This window comes from Leuresthes tenuis, unplaced genomic scaffold, assembly GCF_036924035.1.
Source record: "Leuresthes tenuis unplaced genomic scaffold, fLeuTen1.0.hap1 SCAF_21, whole genome shotgun sequence".
In the NCBI taxonomy this organism is placed as follows: Eukaryota; Metazoa; Chordata; class Actinopteri; order Atheriniformes; family Atherinopsidae; genus Leuresthes; species Leuresthes tenuis.
Window position 1 is genome coordinate 27,398,402 of NW_027325375.1, and position 16,020 is coordinate 27,414,421.

Genomic DNA, 16,020 nt, shown 5'->3' on the forward strand with positions numbered 1-16,020 from the left:
CGCTCTATAATCAGTATTTTGGAGTTATACAGTCGCCATATACAGGCTAACATGGTACCGTGTTTTCCTGTTTTCACATACTAAAATAGTTCATGATTAGCAGCAAAGATAATCGGAGTCAGAAACTATTTCTTTTGTATGTAAACAGCCCAAATAAGCCCAACAGCATCTGGTCAGCGGTGGATTCAAGTTTGGTTCATTTCTGATGGAATTTATTTTAAAAAATGATCCGTGTGTGTAAAAAGGCTAAAACCACAGAGAATTCTGCAAGTCTGCAGTACTCTGAAGACGACGAAGACATTTACAATCATGTGAAAATGAAAGCGTGTCCTCTTTCAGTTCTAAGGTTCAATGTGTCATGACACAATAAAAACAATAATCAGGTCATTGCTGGGTCATCTGGTTCATCTGGTCTTCACATATAACACCTTCATGTTATCAATTTGACAAAAATCAAGGCTAAATGTAAAAGCAGAGTGTGAAAAACAACACATTTAACAGTAAAAACTTTTCTTTTCTGTGTGATGTCACCAGCCTCATGTTGTCATGAAGGGATTTTAGCCCACTTTTCTTTGTAGCATTGTTCCACTTCAGTGAGCTTTGAGGGAATTTGCTTATGCAAAGCTCTCTAAAGGTCCCACCCCAGCATTTCAGTCTGAAGTCTGGACTGACTGGACCATTGCAACACCTCAAATCATTTCTTTTTCAGACACTCTGCTGTAGATCTGCTGCTGTGTTTGGGTTCATTGTCCTGTTGATGACCCAGTTTCAGCCCAGCTTTATCTGTGGGACAGATGGGCACAGATTTGACTCGAGAATACTTTGGTATCCAGAGGAGTTCACGGTGGACTCAATGACTGCAAGGTGCCCAGGTCCACAGGCTGCAGAACCCGCCCAAATCATCAGGCCTCCACCACCGTGCTTGGCAGCTGGTGTTTGTCCTGATATGCTGTGTTGTTGTCTGTGTAACAAAGCTGCTCTCGTTCACATTTCTTTTCTGTTGATTTTGTCGGACAGACCTAACCGTGTCCCCATGCCAACTCTTCCAGAAGCCTCAGTGGTTTGTTCAGGCGTAACTTTGCAAACATGCGGCTTTCTCCTGGCAAACCATCACACAAACTATACTTTTTCAGTCTTTCTCTGATCGTGCTGTCATTAACTCTCAGATTTAACACGCTGACTGAGGCCTGTAAAGTTGGAGATGGAACTCTTTCGGCAGCTTCTCAGAGCGCTGCACGGTCTGACCTTTGAGTGAACTTTGCTGGGACGTTCAGTCCTGGGAAGATTGGCAGCTGCCTTGAAGGTTTTCCATAATCTCTCTCGCTCTAGAATAATGGACTGCAAATAGTTCTCGTAACCCTTCCCAGATTGATGGGCAGCAACAGTTTGATTAACAGCACCTGGCTGCTACTTATCCTCTCAATTCCCATGGAGGCAGGAAGGGTGGACTTAGTTTTTCACACACTGCTTCAGCGTGTGTTGAATAAATAATGATACAGTGTAAAATGTTGTACTGATCTACCTTCAACTCCTGGCAGAGAAGCAGGACTCTCACAGCTTAAAGCCTCAGCATTGAAGGAAGGGAAACTTTCTTTTCACATGACTGCAGCGTTAATATTGCAGCACTGAGGAAAGTGCAAACTCTGATATGTCTTTTCAACATAATTATCTATTCTTAATAAGTTGTGAGATGACTGTTATTTTTAAAGATTTTCAATTAAAGTTGAGATGGAATAAAACAGGACAACCACTGAAATATTCAATGTTGTTTGAGACACAAGAAATGTTATTTTAAGGAATAAATGAGCAAAAAAGAAGATTTTAGGGCAAAACTTCTGATTAATCTGATTTATGAGTGACATTTACTGCAGGTCATCCTCCTGTTCTGGTTTCCCATGTTTCCCGTCTACGTTTCTGTCATCATTATCTAATTAAAGCAAAATGTCAAGATACATTTACAAAGTGCAATATTTGCCTTCTATTAAGTACTTAAAGTATGTCTCACTTAGATAAAGCTTTCATTGAGAAAAATGTATTTAATTGTATTTCATGGGTTTTTAAAGGTCAGACATCAGTGAAGCTGACTGAAAAAAAAAAGGAAATTGGCTAATAAAATATTGGAGGGAATTTTTACAATATTCTCTATTGTGAGGGTATAAAACAATGTATATGGAGCATAAATCTAATCAAACTGAAGTTAACTCGATTCAATACTCACTCCCATTCCCTGTGGGTTGACGGGCACGGGCCGCCGAAGTCAGACAGGTTGTCCATACTCACTCCTTCTCCCAACCAGGCCCTTTCTGAAGTCTTTTAAGTCCCATCCGCGCTCACCTTTGTCTGAGCTCTCTTAGAAAAATTTACCAGCAACCAATCGCCCACCTCCGTAATTCCAGAAAAGAAGTAGAAAATCCTGTGAAAACAGATAAAACTGATTACAATTCACGAAAGTGAGCATCAGGACTATGACAAAAAGTTGATCTGAGATGATCTAAGTGTTATCTTTATCGAGGCTTTATAAGTGGCTCCGACGTCAGATGATATGAAGTCAGGAGATCGAACTGGGACTAAGATTTAATGTAAGGGCTTTAATCAGATAACAGAACAAACTATGAACTATTTAATTAAACTATTAAGCCATTTCACAAGTTAATGCTTGCTTGTGGATCCTTTTGTCTGCAGAAAGCTCAGCTAAGTTGAGGTCAGGTGACTGACTCCATTCCTTAGCCTGAAGAAGCTCTTGGGTTACTTCAGCTACATGTTGGGTCTGAGTCTATCGACACCCATGCGTGTCAGTTTCCGCAGCATTGGACTGGATACAATTCAGAATTGATTCTGCTGCTTCTGTCAGCGTAAACAACGGTGACCCATTTCCACTGGCAGCCATACTTACCATAACTCTGCCTCCGCCCTGTTTGACAAGGTCTTCGAACATTTTGGTATGAGTCAATCTTGGTTTCATCCATTCACGTCTTCTTTTATCTCAAATGTTACCATCAGCATGGACCTTAAAGTTAACTTCATTTACACTCGTGCCTCGTAAAGACATTTCTACTTCCTGCTTTAGCTGTCTTCTCGGCCTTTTGATGCCTTGGGCTGATACACATCTGGGCAGCAAATCGATTCCATGTAAAATAACTGTAAACTCAACACTTGGAATCAAACCCTTTTATTCCCTGAAACAAGCAGGAGGGAAAAAGGCACATCTGACCATGAAGCTGCTCACGAGTGAAGCGCTCAGTGACTTTTAGAAGATATATCTCCGATTCTAATTATTTGTGTTAAATCTTCTTAATTTAAAGCTGACAGTCTTCCCCTGAACAACATTTTATGGTCTTATTCCAATCCGAATGGTGGGCTGCAGAAGTTAAATCATAGCACCTGCGTCTTTGTCCAAACACTCACAGTGATGATTGTGTCTGGAAGTAACAGACTTGTTTGACTTAATGTGTTTTGCTGCAGAAACATTAATAATGCAATGTAAAGTAAATTAAGCATGTTCACCCAGGTGCAGTACCTCATTACTAAATAAGTGTTTTTGCACAGGAGGAGCTCCCCTGACCTAGAAAACTGCTGGAGGCAGACACCTCTTTTAATAAGCCAGCATAAAACAGAGTGCAGCCACCTTCTTCACCTGCTTTGTGTATGGCAAGCATAAACAACACGTAGCAGGCGCCTCCATTACGAACTAAACTACAAACCCGGAGAGTGCAGCCTTGACCAGCTGCAACAAATCGTTGTGTTCTTTTCCACGGTCAAAAAAATACGCTGCACTTTGTCTGGATCGACCGATTTCAGCGGCCTGATGTTATTAAAGGGTAATTATCTTATTCAAAGCCAGTCGTTTTCACAGCAGTAAAATTACACATACTCACTAAAATGAATCATGGTGTTGTGACCTGGAAATAATTCACACCCCATATCAATTATTTTTCATATTACAATTACATGATGTGGATCATTTTAATTCAGGCAGTCGTCAGTGTTCGTCCTGTTCAATGTGAACAACGAGTTGCCTCCGGCGAGAACACCAGATATAGCTTATTTTAAATCTTATTCAGATAAACAGGGACCACTGTCAGCCCATAATAATCTGCTCAGAAGACTGTCATCAAACTAGAGAGAGATGACTAAGTATTGTGTCTTCTCCCCCTAATAAGAAAGCAAAAAACTCTGAGAAGGTGATGAAGATATCTTATTACTGGAGTGTTTTCTTGTTATCTTTGATTCTTTCTCTGCTCACAGCGAGCATACAGCTGTTTGTGGCTCATCTGTAAGCACGACTTCAACCAAAATGACATGAGCTACGGACCTGTTGTGCACCAACACTGCATGACTTGCAAAAATTTAATTACTTACACTTCTAAGAGGTGTAAGATATCAAAAGAAGAAGAGGCACGCTGGTGTCAGTCAGCTGATTTTAGAAACTCACTGGTCAGTTCACAGCCATCAACACCAGTCACAGACGGCTCATTTAAAATCATCCCTCCTCACATTTCCCCCTCATGACTGCTGATTATGTCTATAGAGCCCTGTCCTCATATTGGGAACTTGCTCTAATAAAGAATAAGCTCAAAGAATATGATAAAATGTACATTTTCTCAGTAGAAGACAGCAGAAACATGTTTCAAGTCTCAGTTTATCCAAACTTCATGTTCTTATATCAGATAATATAATGGAAGTCCAAAGCAGCAGGTGTACTATTAGAAAACTGTGAAGATTGCCTCTTTAATCTGATTTTAAAGTTCACACTTTGTACCTAATTTACAGATAGGAAATGGGTGTGACAGCCAATAAAGTAAGGAAATAATCTGAAGGCACAGAGCAATCCTAAAAGACTCAACTATTGAGCAAAGACATAAACCACCAAAGATTACTATGCATTGCTCAACCATATATCCAGTGAATTGTGTTGTAATGCAGCTAAAAGGGACTTTTTATTTCCCTCAAACACATACGACCCAGTTACACATCCCAGCTCCTGCTCCAACTCATGACATGTTAATATTTTGACAAGCTGGCATTGCATTTGTGGTCATCGTGCATTCAGTTTGAACTCTTCTTCTCTGTAATCTCACGCTCTCTCGATGATTCACACGCTGTCACCTTGCACTGAGTCTGAGCTGAGGGTACAGGGTAGGAAGAACTGGCCAATTCAGTGGCAACACAGCCTCACATTTACATATTTTCCTTCCGCCCAAGTCCACAAAACATATAAAAATGAGGTAAACAACAGCCGAAGGAAACTGGAGTGCTTAGACTCCTCAGACGATGAGCAACTCATGACTGAGCTTATGAGCTGCAGCAGAAAATCCAAACAGAGCTGCAGCTGAGGGAAATAATGATGCTGTCTGCTCTTACTGCAGAAAAAACAGTCTTTAACCCTTTTACAGCCCAGATACAAATACAAAAAATATGTTCAAAATGTTAAAGCTTTGTCTAAGATGCCAAAACTCCAATAAGAGCAACATTAATCAATGAGCTTTGGGTAGAACGACACCCCAACATTCTTTCACTGTATTGAGGTGAAACCACACCTTGCAAGGTTAACAGTAAAAAAATAATAAATCAGAGTCAGGTTACACTCGTGCCTTCGGGTATTTAAAGCCTTTAAGCAGAAACCTGAACTCACAAAACAAGTCACTAAAATTCAAGTTCATGACCATCACATATCTTAACACACTGTTTAAGGTAATGACAGTCTGACAGGGGCAACATAACTTTCTAGTTGCACACAGTATTCCCAAAAGGAAACTCAGTGTACGAACTGCTGGTTTCTTGGAAAAACCGGAGGCCTTTCTAAGAAAAGATCATAACTGCATCAACTGAGCCAAACAGCCTCCCCTATAGATTGCTATAGTACGAAGTACACCCCCAACATGATGCCACACTTTTAACCATAAAACTGATAAATGCTCGTACTAAACGTATACAGCTGACAACAACGGCTCTCTTTCTGACTAATGTTTGCAATTTTAGTGAGAACAATTACTTGCTTTAGTCTAAAGCTATTTAATGGCAGTAAAAAGTCATGATTTTAGGATAAAAGATCATACAGAGGTGCAAAAAACTCGAATAAATTCCTCAGATATCAGCAATCGTCATTATCAATGGCCAAATTGTAGAAATAAGGAAGATTATAAGGATGCAGGATCTCATAGAAGGTGCACAACTTTAAGGAGTGTGCAGACAGTTTAGAAACTCCTACCAGCATGCACACAGCTTACAGTAAATGTGCAGGACCGAAGCAAATGTGGACATTTCAGCTTTCGCACATCTCTGGAACACTTCAGGATATCAGTGCGTGTGAAAACAGCTTAAAAAAGATGGCTGACTCTGCACTAATTAAACAGCTGTGTCTTCAGTCAGAGGCTTCTTCAGCTCAACTGCAACTATAACTGCAGCAGGGGGTCATTCCCGTCTGCTGGCTTTACCGATGGGCTTTTCTTTTTGTAACAGAATTAACAAAGTAATTAAAGCGTTTTTCACTTCAACTAAATGTAATTCAGTCCTACTTTTGAAAGGATAAAATGTTTTCATTTGAAGCTCTTTGAGTCTATAATTTCACTGTATGTGTATCAAGTGTTTCCCTCCTGAACCTTGAGCAAATGGGAAAAGAACAAACTCCAGGCTTCCTTTTAGCTTTTGGTTGTTTGGGCCAATCAAATACAGCCGTTAAAAAAAGAAAACATACATAATCATTCTGTCAGGTGGTTAGCTGTCATTTGGAGTGCTACATTTTTAAGATTTTGAGATGCTGCAGCACACTGTCGTGTTATCTTTGCCCCCCAGTTACTGATGACTGCACCTCTCCAGAAAACAGGCTATTTTGGATGCCATTGGTAGCCTTGAATGGCTTGTGGAGGACATATTGCCGGCACGGATGGGAGATGTTGACAGTAGATATTTCTCTGTAGCTGTCAAAGACAAAACACCTGTTTGAGCATCAGGGATCGCTGCATAGCGAGCCAGCCTGTCAGCGCCAGCTCAAAGATTGCAGCGTCAAGGATTTTTCTGTCACATGATATTAGGTACAGATTAAATCAACTCTTTTCACATATTGATGTGCTGTAGATACCAGAGGTGTGCATTTCATCTGATGCACATCATGCCCAGGCTGAGCACAATTTAGGCACATAGCATGTCACAGGAATAAGATTTTGACCTCACAGTTGGATGGAATTGCTGTAACACAGATGGCGTTTACAAAGTAATTCAGAAGAGCGCAGTTCATTTTTAATCTGTAAGCCCAGAGAACAGAAAACCTGCTTTGATTTGTGTAAGAGTGGGCAAGAACGGGAAGATTTCTCCATCCTATAAATGATCCCACAAATCAAAACTTTTAACAATTACGATACATCTCAATAAGTCCAATTTAAACATTTTTAATAAGCGAGAATTTCAGAGTTCCTTTAAGCTTCTACTGGAGTCACGCAGCGGACACAGCTTAACTACTAATATCCCCGGGTTGATAACTTTAGACCTCAATGGGCAGGGTTGCAAATCAAAGGGCGGGACTGGTGATGAATCATTTCGACTTGTCTGGAATATACAAACATGGAATAAAACCATTTCAGAGGCTAAACCCTCTGCTTTTCATTTGTTCTTTAATCCATTTTACATTCCTGCTTTATCCTATCCAGGACCTTCAGCTTTTATTGTCAATGACTGACTTTGTCCTCATATTAATCAATATGTTTTTAAAAAATAACGATAAAAAGAAAAAAATATATATGCTGCATCCGTTTGTAATGTGTAAATTTAACTATGTGAAGAATCGTGATGCTTTATAACATATTTATACAATTTATGATCATGCATGGAAATGTATAATAACAGGATTTTTACAAAGTGTTGAAACATAGGTTTAGGATTCATAATCATTTATCTCTCTTTCCCAATAGACAAAAGTGTTTCATGTTAATAAACCGAAATGTCACACGTGATAACAAACATATAAAGACTTCTACAAAGTGTCGTGTTTAATGTGCTTGTAATTCATTATAGACACGACTTTCATATATCGTGTTAATGACACAACAAGAGTCTAGTTTGTAAGTAATGGCTTCATTAAGGGTTGATGGTTTTAACAATAACAATGCAGTGAAATAATAATGAGAAATGGCACGGAGGTACGTGCACATGCATAAACTTCTTCAGCTGCTGCGTCAAACATGAGCAAAAGCATGTGCCCCAGAGTGAAAAGCCCCAATAAAACAAATGTTAAATTACCACCATAACAGTGCCGTGTTTCTTGTATTTTCATCATAAGACACGACAACCCCTCGGATGAATCCAAGAGCAGTGATTCACAAAGCGATTCACAAAGGGTTCGAATGCCCAATAATACAAATTCACACGCAGCAAATTAAATCAGGTCACAGCCAGCTGGTGAAGAAATGCTTTCCTAAAGGCAACGTTCTCCAAAGGACCACACAACCAACCACAGAGCCAACGCTGCTCTTGCTGCTTTTGTGTTGCGAGACAAGATCAAGACGTCTGCTAATCCAATTGTAGAGTCTGGGGTCTGGTCCACGGCTGTGTGCTTCTCTGAGAGTTTACACCGACTGACCACCTGCACCTGCATCTGGTTCAGAGCTCGTATATCAAGCTGTCAGGTAAAAACTAACCTGGAAAAACTTTGGAAAATGCTCATAAAATAGGGTTGCTTTAGCTTGGATTGTGTAAAATCTAACATCATTTCCCATCTTACAACTGACTAATGTTTATTGTCAAATAGTAAATCATATGTTCCTTTGGGCATCATCAGTACATTAGTCCACATATGCAGTGCTGCACTCAGAATACTTTTAAAATCTATATCAGCTCTAACATCATTCAAGTGCATGCTTGCGAATGTGAAAAAAGTCTTAGTTCTGCGTTGTGATTTATGGTAGAGGTTAAGCTCCCCTTAAGCGATAACGGGAAAGGAAGCGCTTCCATTGGTTTAGCAGAAGGCCAATGAATGACCCTGGAGCTTCCCTGTATGTTACTTGTGTACAAGGTAGTTGGCAAGTTGTGTAACCCAATGTGAAGTGATCAAACAGAGGAAATGTCCTTCTTTTTAACTGCAAATGAAGAGCCCAAAATGTCCCGTGAAAAGGAAAACTGAACTCCAGCAGATTTGAATCTGCCAGGTTGGGTAACATCAGCCTGACCTCAGCCGGTTGACAAATTATTTACGCATTACTTTTCATGTGACATTTAACTTTTTTTTTCCTATTTGGCATCTTGAAGGACCCAGAGACCAAAGTCCCCTTAGTGTTTGCCACGAATGTCATCAGCAGAGGCACAACGGGAGAAAAAAATAGGTTATTTCAACCTTGTAACCAGGGCACTCCGAGCAGAAAACATGTAAGCAGCGTTCAAGAGCGCTCCGTGAATGTTAACATTACCCAGGCTCCTGAACACGATCAAATAAACCTTCAGCCGACACAGTTTGGTCTCATGGAAAATGATTAACAAGGACTAATCATACGTCCGACCATCAGTAATCAGAAAGGAAGCCACTCGTGAACTTTGATGATATAATCAATGTAAACAGGAGGCAGAAGTATGAGAACAATTCGTCAGTGACGCTAAACAGAAAGCTTAAATCTCACGTACCTGGAGAGTGAGTGTCCGGTAGAAATAAAGATCCACTCTTAACTTTAATCAGTGTCGTCATTTTTTTTAAACTACCACATATTAGCCGAGCTCAGCCAGCAGCGTCTGACTGACCGGGTGAGAGCGCTGAAAGCGTTAAATTGCATAACACCGACTAAGTTATTAACACGCTGCGCTGTCCGCACGGCTGTGACAGCCCTGCTTTACCCACAACTGTTCTCCAATTTATTTTTCAGTCTGACACTCTGCTAGTTGCGGGCTGTGTCCGTCTATTTTCCAGGCACCGTACTCCACATCCTCGGCTGGCTGTGGCTTGTAAACAGGACCGAGCGGCTGAGAGCTCAGAAAGTAGGTCAGCTGGTAGCTCAATACTCGGGCTAACGACAGCAGCATAAGCAGTGGCTGTGCAACACAACCGAAAGAAACCTGCGGTGACCGGCGTTAGGGGGCAGGTTGGCATCTTAAACACGTGCTTAATGTATAAATAAAACCGTCCCAAATGTCATTAGATCTCTCTGAGGTAGTCGGGTCTACATGTGTAACCTCTGAGTTTACTAGAAAAGTGTGAATGGTACAGTCTCATGTGTAGCCCGTTTCCCTTTGGCAATGGGAGCATGACGAGCCATAAATGTTAGGCAGAGTCCACATTTAGAAAGAAAACAATCACGTAAAATCGCCAAAGTATATGGGCTGGCATTATTTTGGAAAAAGATTGAAGATTGTACTCAAGCAAATGGGGGGCTGAGGGTAAACGCTGCCCCCTTCTTCTGAGCAAGGCGGAGCAGATTAGTCCGCCTGAGCCTCTTTTTTTAGTTTCTAAACCACTAATTTACATCTATGGGGCTAAATAAAGGCCACACGCACGAAAAAAATCCGTAAGCAAAACGAGGCGCTGGAGACTTGTTTCTCCCTGGCACTTCCCCGCGCACTTCCTTCTATCTTTGCATTTTCTTTTTTATAACTTCCTGGTTGCCTTTCCCCTCCAATGAGGTCCCGAATGTGGGTCAGTCTGCAGTCTGCATGACTCAGTGGCTTCAAATATTTTGTCTTCGTCAAATGATTACACAAGTGGCCAGTGAATGGTTGGGAGTCCTTAAAACAAATGAAAGTAAGCGTTTAGCAGAAGTTTGCTTGAAACTTTAGACACCAAAACAACTTGAGAGTGTGTTGTTGTCATAACTACTAATGGCAGAGCTGGAGGAGTGTTTTCTTCCTTTACATTAGTTAAATGGCTTTAAAAGCACCCTGCTACTAATTAAAAACCACCACTGAAGATGTTGGATAAGTAGAAGATCAGGGTCTTTAAGTATTCACTATAGAAAGTTTCACTATAGAAAAGCATAGCCCTGTAGCTGTCACATACAGTATTATATAATTAGATTAAAACCACTTCTATGCTGAGAGGGAATTAACTAATTAACAATTAAATAATTGTACAAATTACTTTAAAAACATCTGATCATCACGCTAAACATTTGCTTTTTGTGGCTATGTGTGTGACTATCGATAAATAGACGAATCCGTTCAGTTTTATAAGCAGTTTGCTTAATTAGAAAAACTAAAAAACAATAACTGAGTTTTATTGAGATTACTATGTAGCAGCAGGTCAGTTTTTTTATTTACTTTTTGAATTATTTTGTGATAAACTAGATGGAGAGGCTGTTTAAAAAGAAAAGAACAAAATGTAGACAGAAGCCAACAGGAAGATGGTAAATGTTTCACAACTATTAAGGAGTAATGTGCTTCAAAATGGGATATCTTACAGGCTTATAAAAGGAACATTTTTATGTATAATGCTTGCGATTTCATATGTTTCGGTTTTGAAATTCATCCATTTTACTCGGATGCTTTTAACCAAAGTAAGGAATTTTTTTTATTCTACAAAAAAGTTAACAACAAAACAAGGCTAAAGCTACTGCTAGCATGTGTGTGAGCTGTGCTTGCTAACATGTAGAAGTGCTCTAAGCTAAAAGCTAGTACTAGCATGGCCAGCATGCCCACAATAACAAAGGTATGCTAAGTTACTTGCTATATTAAGCAAGTATAACGTTAAGCATTTCCACCACAGTGGTTCAATATGCTGGTCCGTTCAGTGTCCATCTGTCTCTCTTCCAAAACTGCTGCTGAATCATCATCACACTTCCCTCAGGGACAGACTTAACATTTAGGGTGTGTCTTATATTCAATAACTCCTAGTTTATCGTTTAATGAAGGCCAGTATTCGTATGAGTGAAGAGTTCACAGAGCATGATAATTAACTGGGATGGCAAGTTATTCTATGACTCTATGATTTCAATGGCTGCCTTTGGTTCTGCTGGACCTCATCATTCAATGAGGTTCTCTGCAGAGAACTTCAGACACACAATTACGGCTATGCTACATATGCATACCTTTAGTTTCAGTGACCATCACAATGTAATGAGTCACACTTTCCCCACAGCTGATTCAGACTGCAGCTGCTCTAGTAGTCCCAGTTCTGATGACTGATCGGACTTAAGCTGTGATCCCAGTATGGTGCTGGTTTCTCTGGCTTAAGGGATGTTTCTGGTCTGGTAAATGACTCCATCGTTGTTCTCCACCCACTGTGGGATTTGATTGGTCAGCGCTGATTACCAGAATTTCTCCACACAGTCATCGTGGCTATAAAAATTCACATTAATGGTAATATTGGAATGTCTTTTCAAAATGTACAATATTAATTAATGTTGCCCGAAAACAGTCTTTACTTAAATTACCGTTCACCCATCCCCTGCTGAACACTGACAAGAAGCACCAATTGTAACGGGTTCTTTTGTCATGGCAGCTCATTTACACAATTAAAACTCTGCCTTCAGCGTTATTGGCACCGGTTACATCACGACTCATTATTGAGTGTAACACACCTGCCTTATTAGTCAAAACACAGCTAAATTAATGACCAGAACTGAAACAGTAACAGTCCCATGAGCCTTTTCACCACTGACTCAAAAACTGTGACAGCACATGGGGTCTTCCCTGTGTTTTCCTGCCGTGTTCCATGCCAGCAGACAATGGAAAAGTAACCACGACATTGTTTGCTAAGCAGCAAGCAAATCAGGAAAAGGAAATCATCCATTACTCTTTGAAGCAATGTTATTAGTTATCACATTCCAGCCAATTACATATCACACACCAGCAGCATTATTCCTGATGACGTCTCTGAATACATGTCAGGCTGCTATGTTATTCACAACAACAACAACACGTCAACCTCCAGTAAACTGACAGTACTGTTCTGGGTACCTGATAGTACAGAAATCTTTACAGAAATGGTAGTAGTGTGACTTCACTGAACACTCGGGCATTTGGCCTTTAATTTCTTTAAGTAGGCTACTTAAAGAGCTACTCTCAACGGGGCCCAAAATACCAAAACTGAGACAGTAAAGGAAACCAACGAGAAGCCTGGATATATGCATGAACACTTGGTACCTTTTGGCAAAATAACGCTCAGCAATAAGCCATCCAACAAGTCTGACCCAACTGCTGACTCATTCAGCCGATCAGCGCCAGGATACAACAGAGAGCACTCAGTCTACTGCAGGTGAGACACTGACGACACCAAAGGACTTCACACAGCCACTCCTCAAAGAAACTAAAGATCCCTTAGAAGAGGAAGCCTCAGCTGGTAATAAAATTTATCATAAATCTGGCTTAAACTACAAAAGGAAAACTTTATTGTTGATGAACTCGTAAACAGAAGGTTCAGGAGCCTTACAATCTGCCATGTCAACTGAAATCATCATTTGTGTTTTTAACACAAATCTCAGTTCAGACAGACAAACCGCAGCACCTCTGAGGTCCACCGGTGTTCTGGTCACAACAACACTGGCCCACATTAATCACACCGGTTGTTCAAGTGGCACAGACTCTGAGAGACCTGAAAGTCCGGTAGACATGGAGTCGGGGAGAGGCCTGGGCACGCTGAGTTGGACTAAAAAAGTCTGCCTCTATTAAAGGGATGTGACAATAAGACATCTGACAGGGAAAATTAAAATGGAAAACATCAATCCAGTAACCTGGAATAACGAAATAACTACTTATTTCTATTAAAATACCTTTTTTTACATTATAAATGTGTATTATAAAAGTGTATTTCTGTGCAACTATGAAGCCAAAAAAGAAAGAAAGAACTCAGAAAGTCGAACCGAGTGTCAAAGCAGAAAAAACAACAACTTTTATCCGCTACCATGCATAGTGACCTGGTTCAACGAGTGGGAGCGCCTGAGTCTGTTCAACACCAAATCATTACAGTGTCATCAGCTCTAATACCAGCACACATGGCAAGCTAAACACGCTGCTATCTACAAAATAAAGATGATAAAGTAAACAATGCAAGAGAAATAACACAGAATCATTCTCAAACTGATGCCACGCCAGCGACCAACAAGTGTGAGACATCTAAGATTCATAAAGATCTCCCACATTTCACTGCATTATTCACCATCCGCCTACATAGAGATTAGTTCCCTTCTTTTATGTAGGTCATGCTATTGGATAATGACATGACATTTTGCGCTCATAAGCAGGCGTCACCAGATAATAAACGCCTATTGTTGTGTGTTTTCTTAACACCCCGCACTTTTGTCCAGACTGTTTGCATTCATACGAGTGAAAGGAGGGATTACTTGTTTAATTACTCGGATATTGAGCCATATTGCCTCCAGCTACATCCGTGGTGCTGGTATTGATGATGTCATCGTGGCCTTCTGCTGAAGCACTGACTGCCATTAATTAGACTGCCACGGCTGTTCATTCTGTGTTCCCATGGTAACAATGAGTGGTGTCTACTTTCTCCTAACCAAGGCAGCCACGTCCATCAAGCTGCTGGTTTACATTTTCTTCAGGTCGAGGACATTTTTCAGACATAGCTCAGAAACCCATTTCTCAGTTTGTTGAATATTAATAAAGCGGAAGGCAACCTTTCTGGCTTTTAATCTCCTTTAACTCCCTCAGATGCGTGTTCTAACTCATGATACTCATTACAAAATGTGCATGGGTTAAAGTAGATATAAGTCCCATATTTTATTACTGGGATATCTTTATTTTAGAGGATCTTCTGCGGTTCACACACATTTTACATTCAAATTTCCAGATTTCTCAGGCCCTTTTTTTTTACATGAGAACACACAAAAACGTGTGCTATTATGCTCCTAAATATTTGCTCGATGGGTTGTAGTTTTGGATAGTTTAGTTTATACAAACCAATTACCTCTTAGCTAAGGCACAATTTTACTCAAGCTGCCGTGATAAAAGAACAAGCAACAACATTTCTGCCCAATTAAGAGATAAACTAACCACTATTACCTCTTCTCCTGTTAACCTGTTCTTAACATAGTGAATAAACAATATTATATGTTGTTACTTTGTCTCTTTGGCCCATTCTGATTTACCCTCATCCACACAAAGGCTTCACCAGATGCCTGCCTCAACAACTATAAAAGACAGCAGGCTTTTGGTAAAATATGAGCACTGCTTGTCTGAAAAGTACATTTACTGCCTCACATCCCAGGTGGAAGCTCTGAAACCTGTCTTCAAGGCGGCTGCCGGATGTACAGCTGTGTGGCGCCGACGCGGCGTGAAGGATAAAATGTGATGCCATCCCTTCATAATGTTGCATTTGCAGCTTTGTCCTCTGTCTTCTGACTGCTTCTGAATATATTGTAGCCCTCGGAGCACTAAAGGGAAACTCTCTGCAACGTAGAGTGATGTAAGGATTTGATCAGCTCATTTCAGCAGTCGTACCCACATTGGAAACGTGTAACTGTGCTACTTTTAGTGTAAAAACTAAATATTAAGTCCCACTGCCTTTTTGAACATATCATTCCTAGAATTAGATTAGATTCTTATCTTTTAGAAAAGAAAACACGAATGTTTTTCATACTAATATCGACCTAGAAAATACTAAAAACAAATTCCAACAAATTTTGCACTTTTCAAGGCCATCAAAGCTTAAAAAACGGATGCAACAACCAAAGAAAACTGTCTTATAACAACAAATGGTCAAATCCTTTCTGTGTAGCCATTGTTGTGTCCAATTTAAGTTACACAATGTTCGGGTCAAAGCCATTTTCCAACATGTAATTCAGTAGCGAAATGAAAAAGAAAAAAGAACCAAATCATTAATGCCTCTCCTCAGCAGTGCTTTCCCGCAAATATTATCCATCTCAACCGAATAGCAGCTTCACTTAGCGAATCCCCCCCGCAGGCAGCAGCTGAACCTTTACACTCTCTGAGCTTTACTCACTGGACAATCATGTCACAGTGCAGTTTAACAAATCCTCACCTGCTGTGCACGGACACGGAGCACATGCCCTTTCCCCTCTGTTTTGTGCACCTGTTAAAATATGCAGTTCATTATTTCAGGGATTCATCAAGCAAATATAAAGATTTTATACA

General features: G+C 40.3%; 1 protein-coding gene across 2 annotated transcripts in view; it reads right to left on the reverse strand.

The window, feature by feature from the left end:
- Nucleotides 1–16,020, reverse strand: part of npas2 (neuronal PAS domain protein 2) — a 37,886-nt gene that overhangs the window by 14,090 nt on the left and 7,776 nt on the right. The window contains exons 1-2 of one of the 2 annotated variants that reach the window (XM_072374383.1): nt 9,607–9,976; nt 2,219–2,413 (exon numbers count right to left, since the gene is read on the reverse strand). In XM_072374383.1, the coding sequence (XP_072230484.1) occupies nt 2,219–2,274 (56 nt within the window). In that variant the 5' untranslated portion in view covers nt 2,275–2,413; nt 9,607–9,976. Of the gene's footprint in view, nt 1–2,218; nt 2,414–9,606; nt 9,977–16,020 lie in introns of those variants that run through there. The other variant, XM_072374384.1, reaches the window with a different exon arrangement.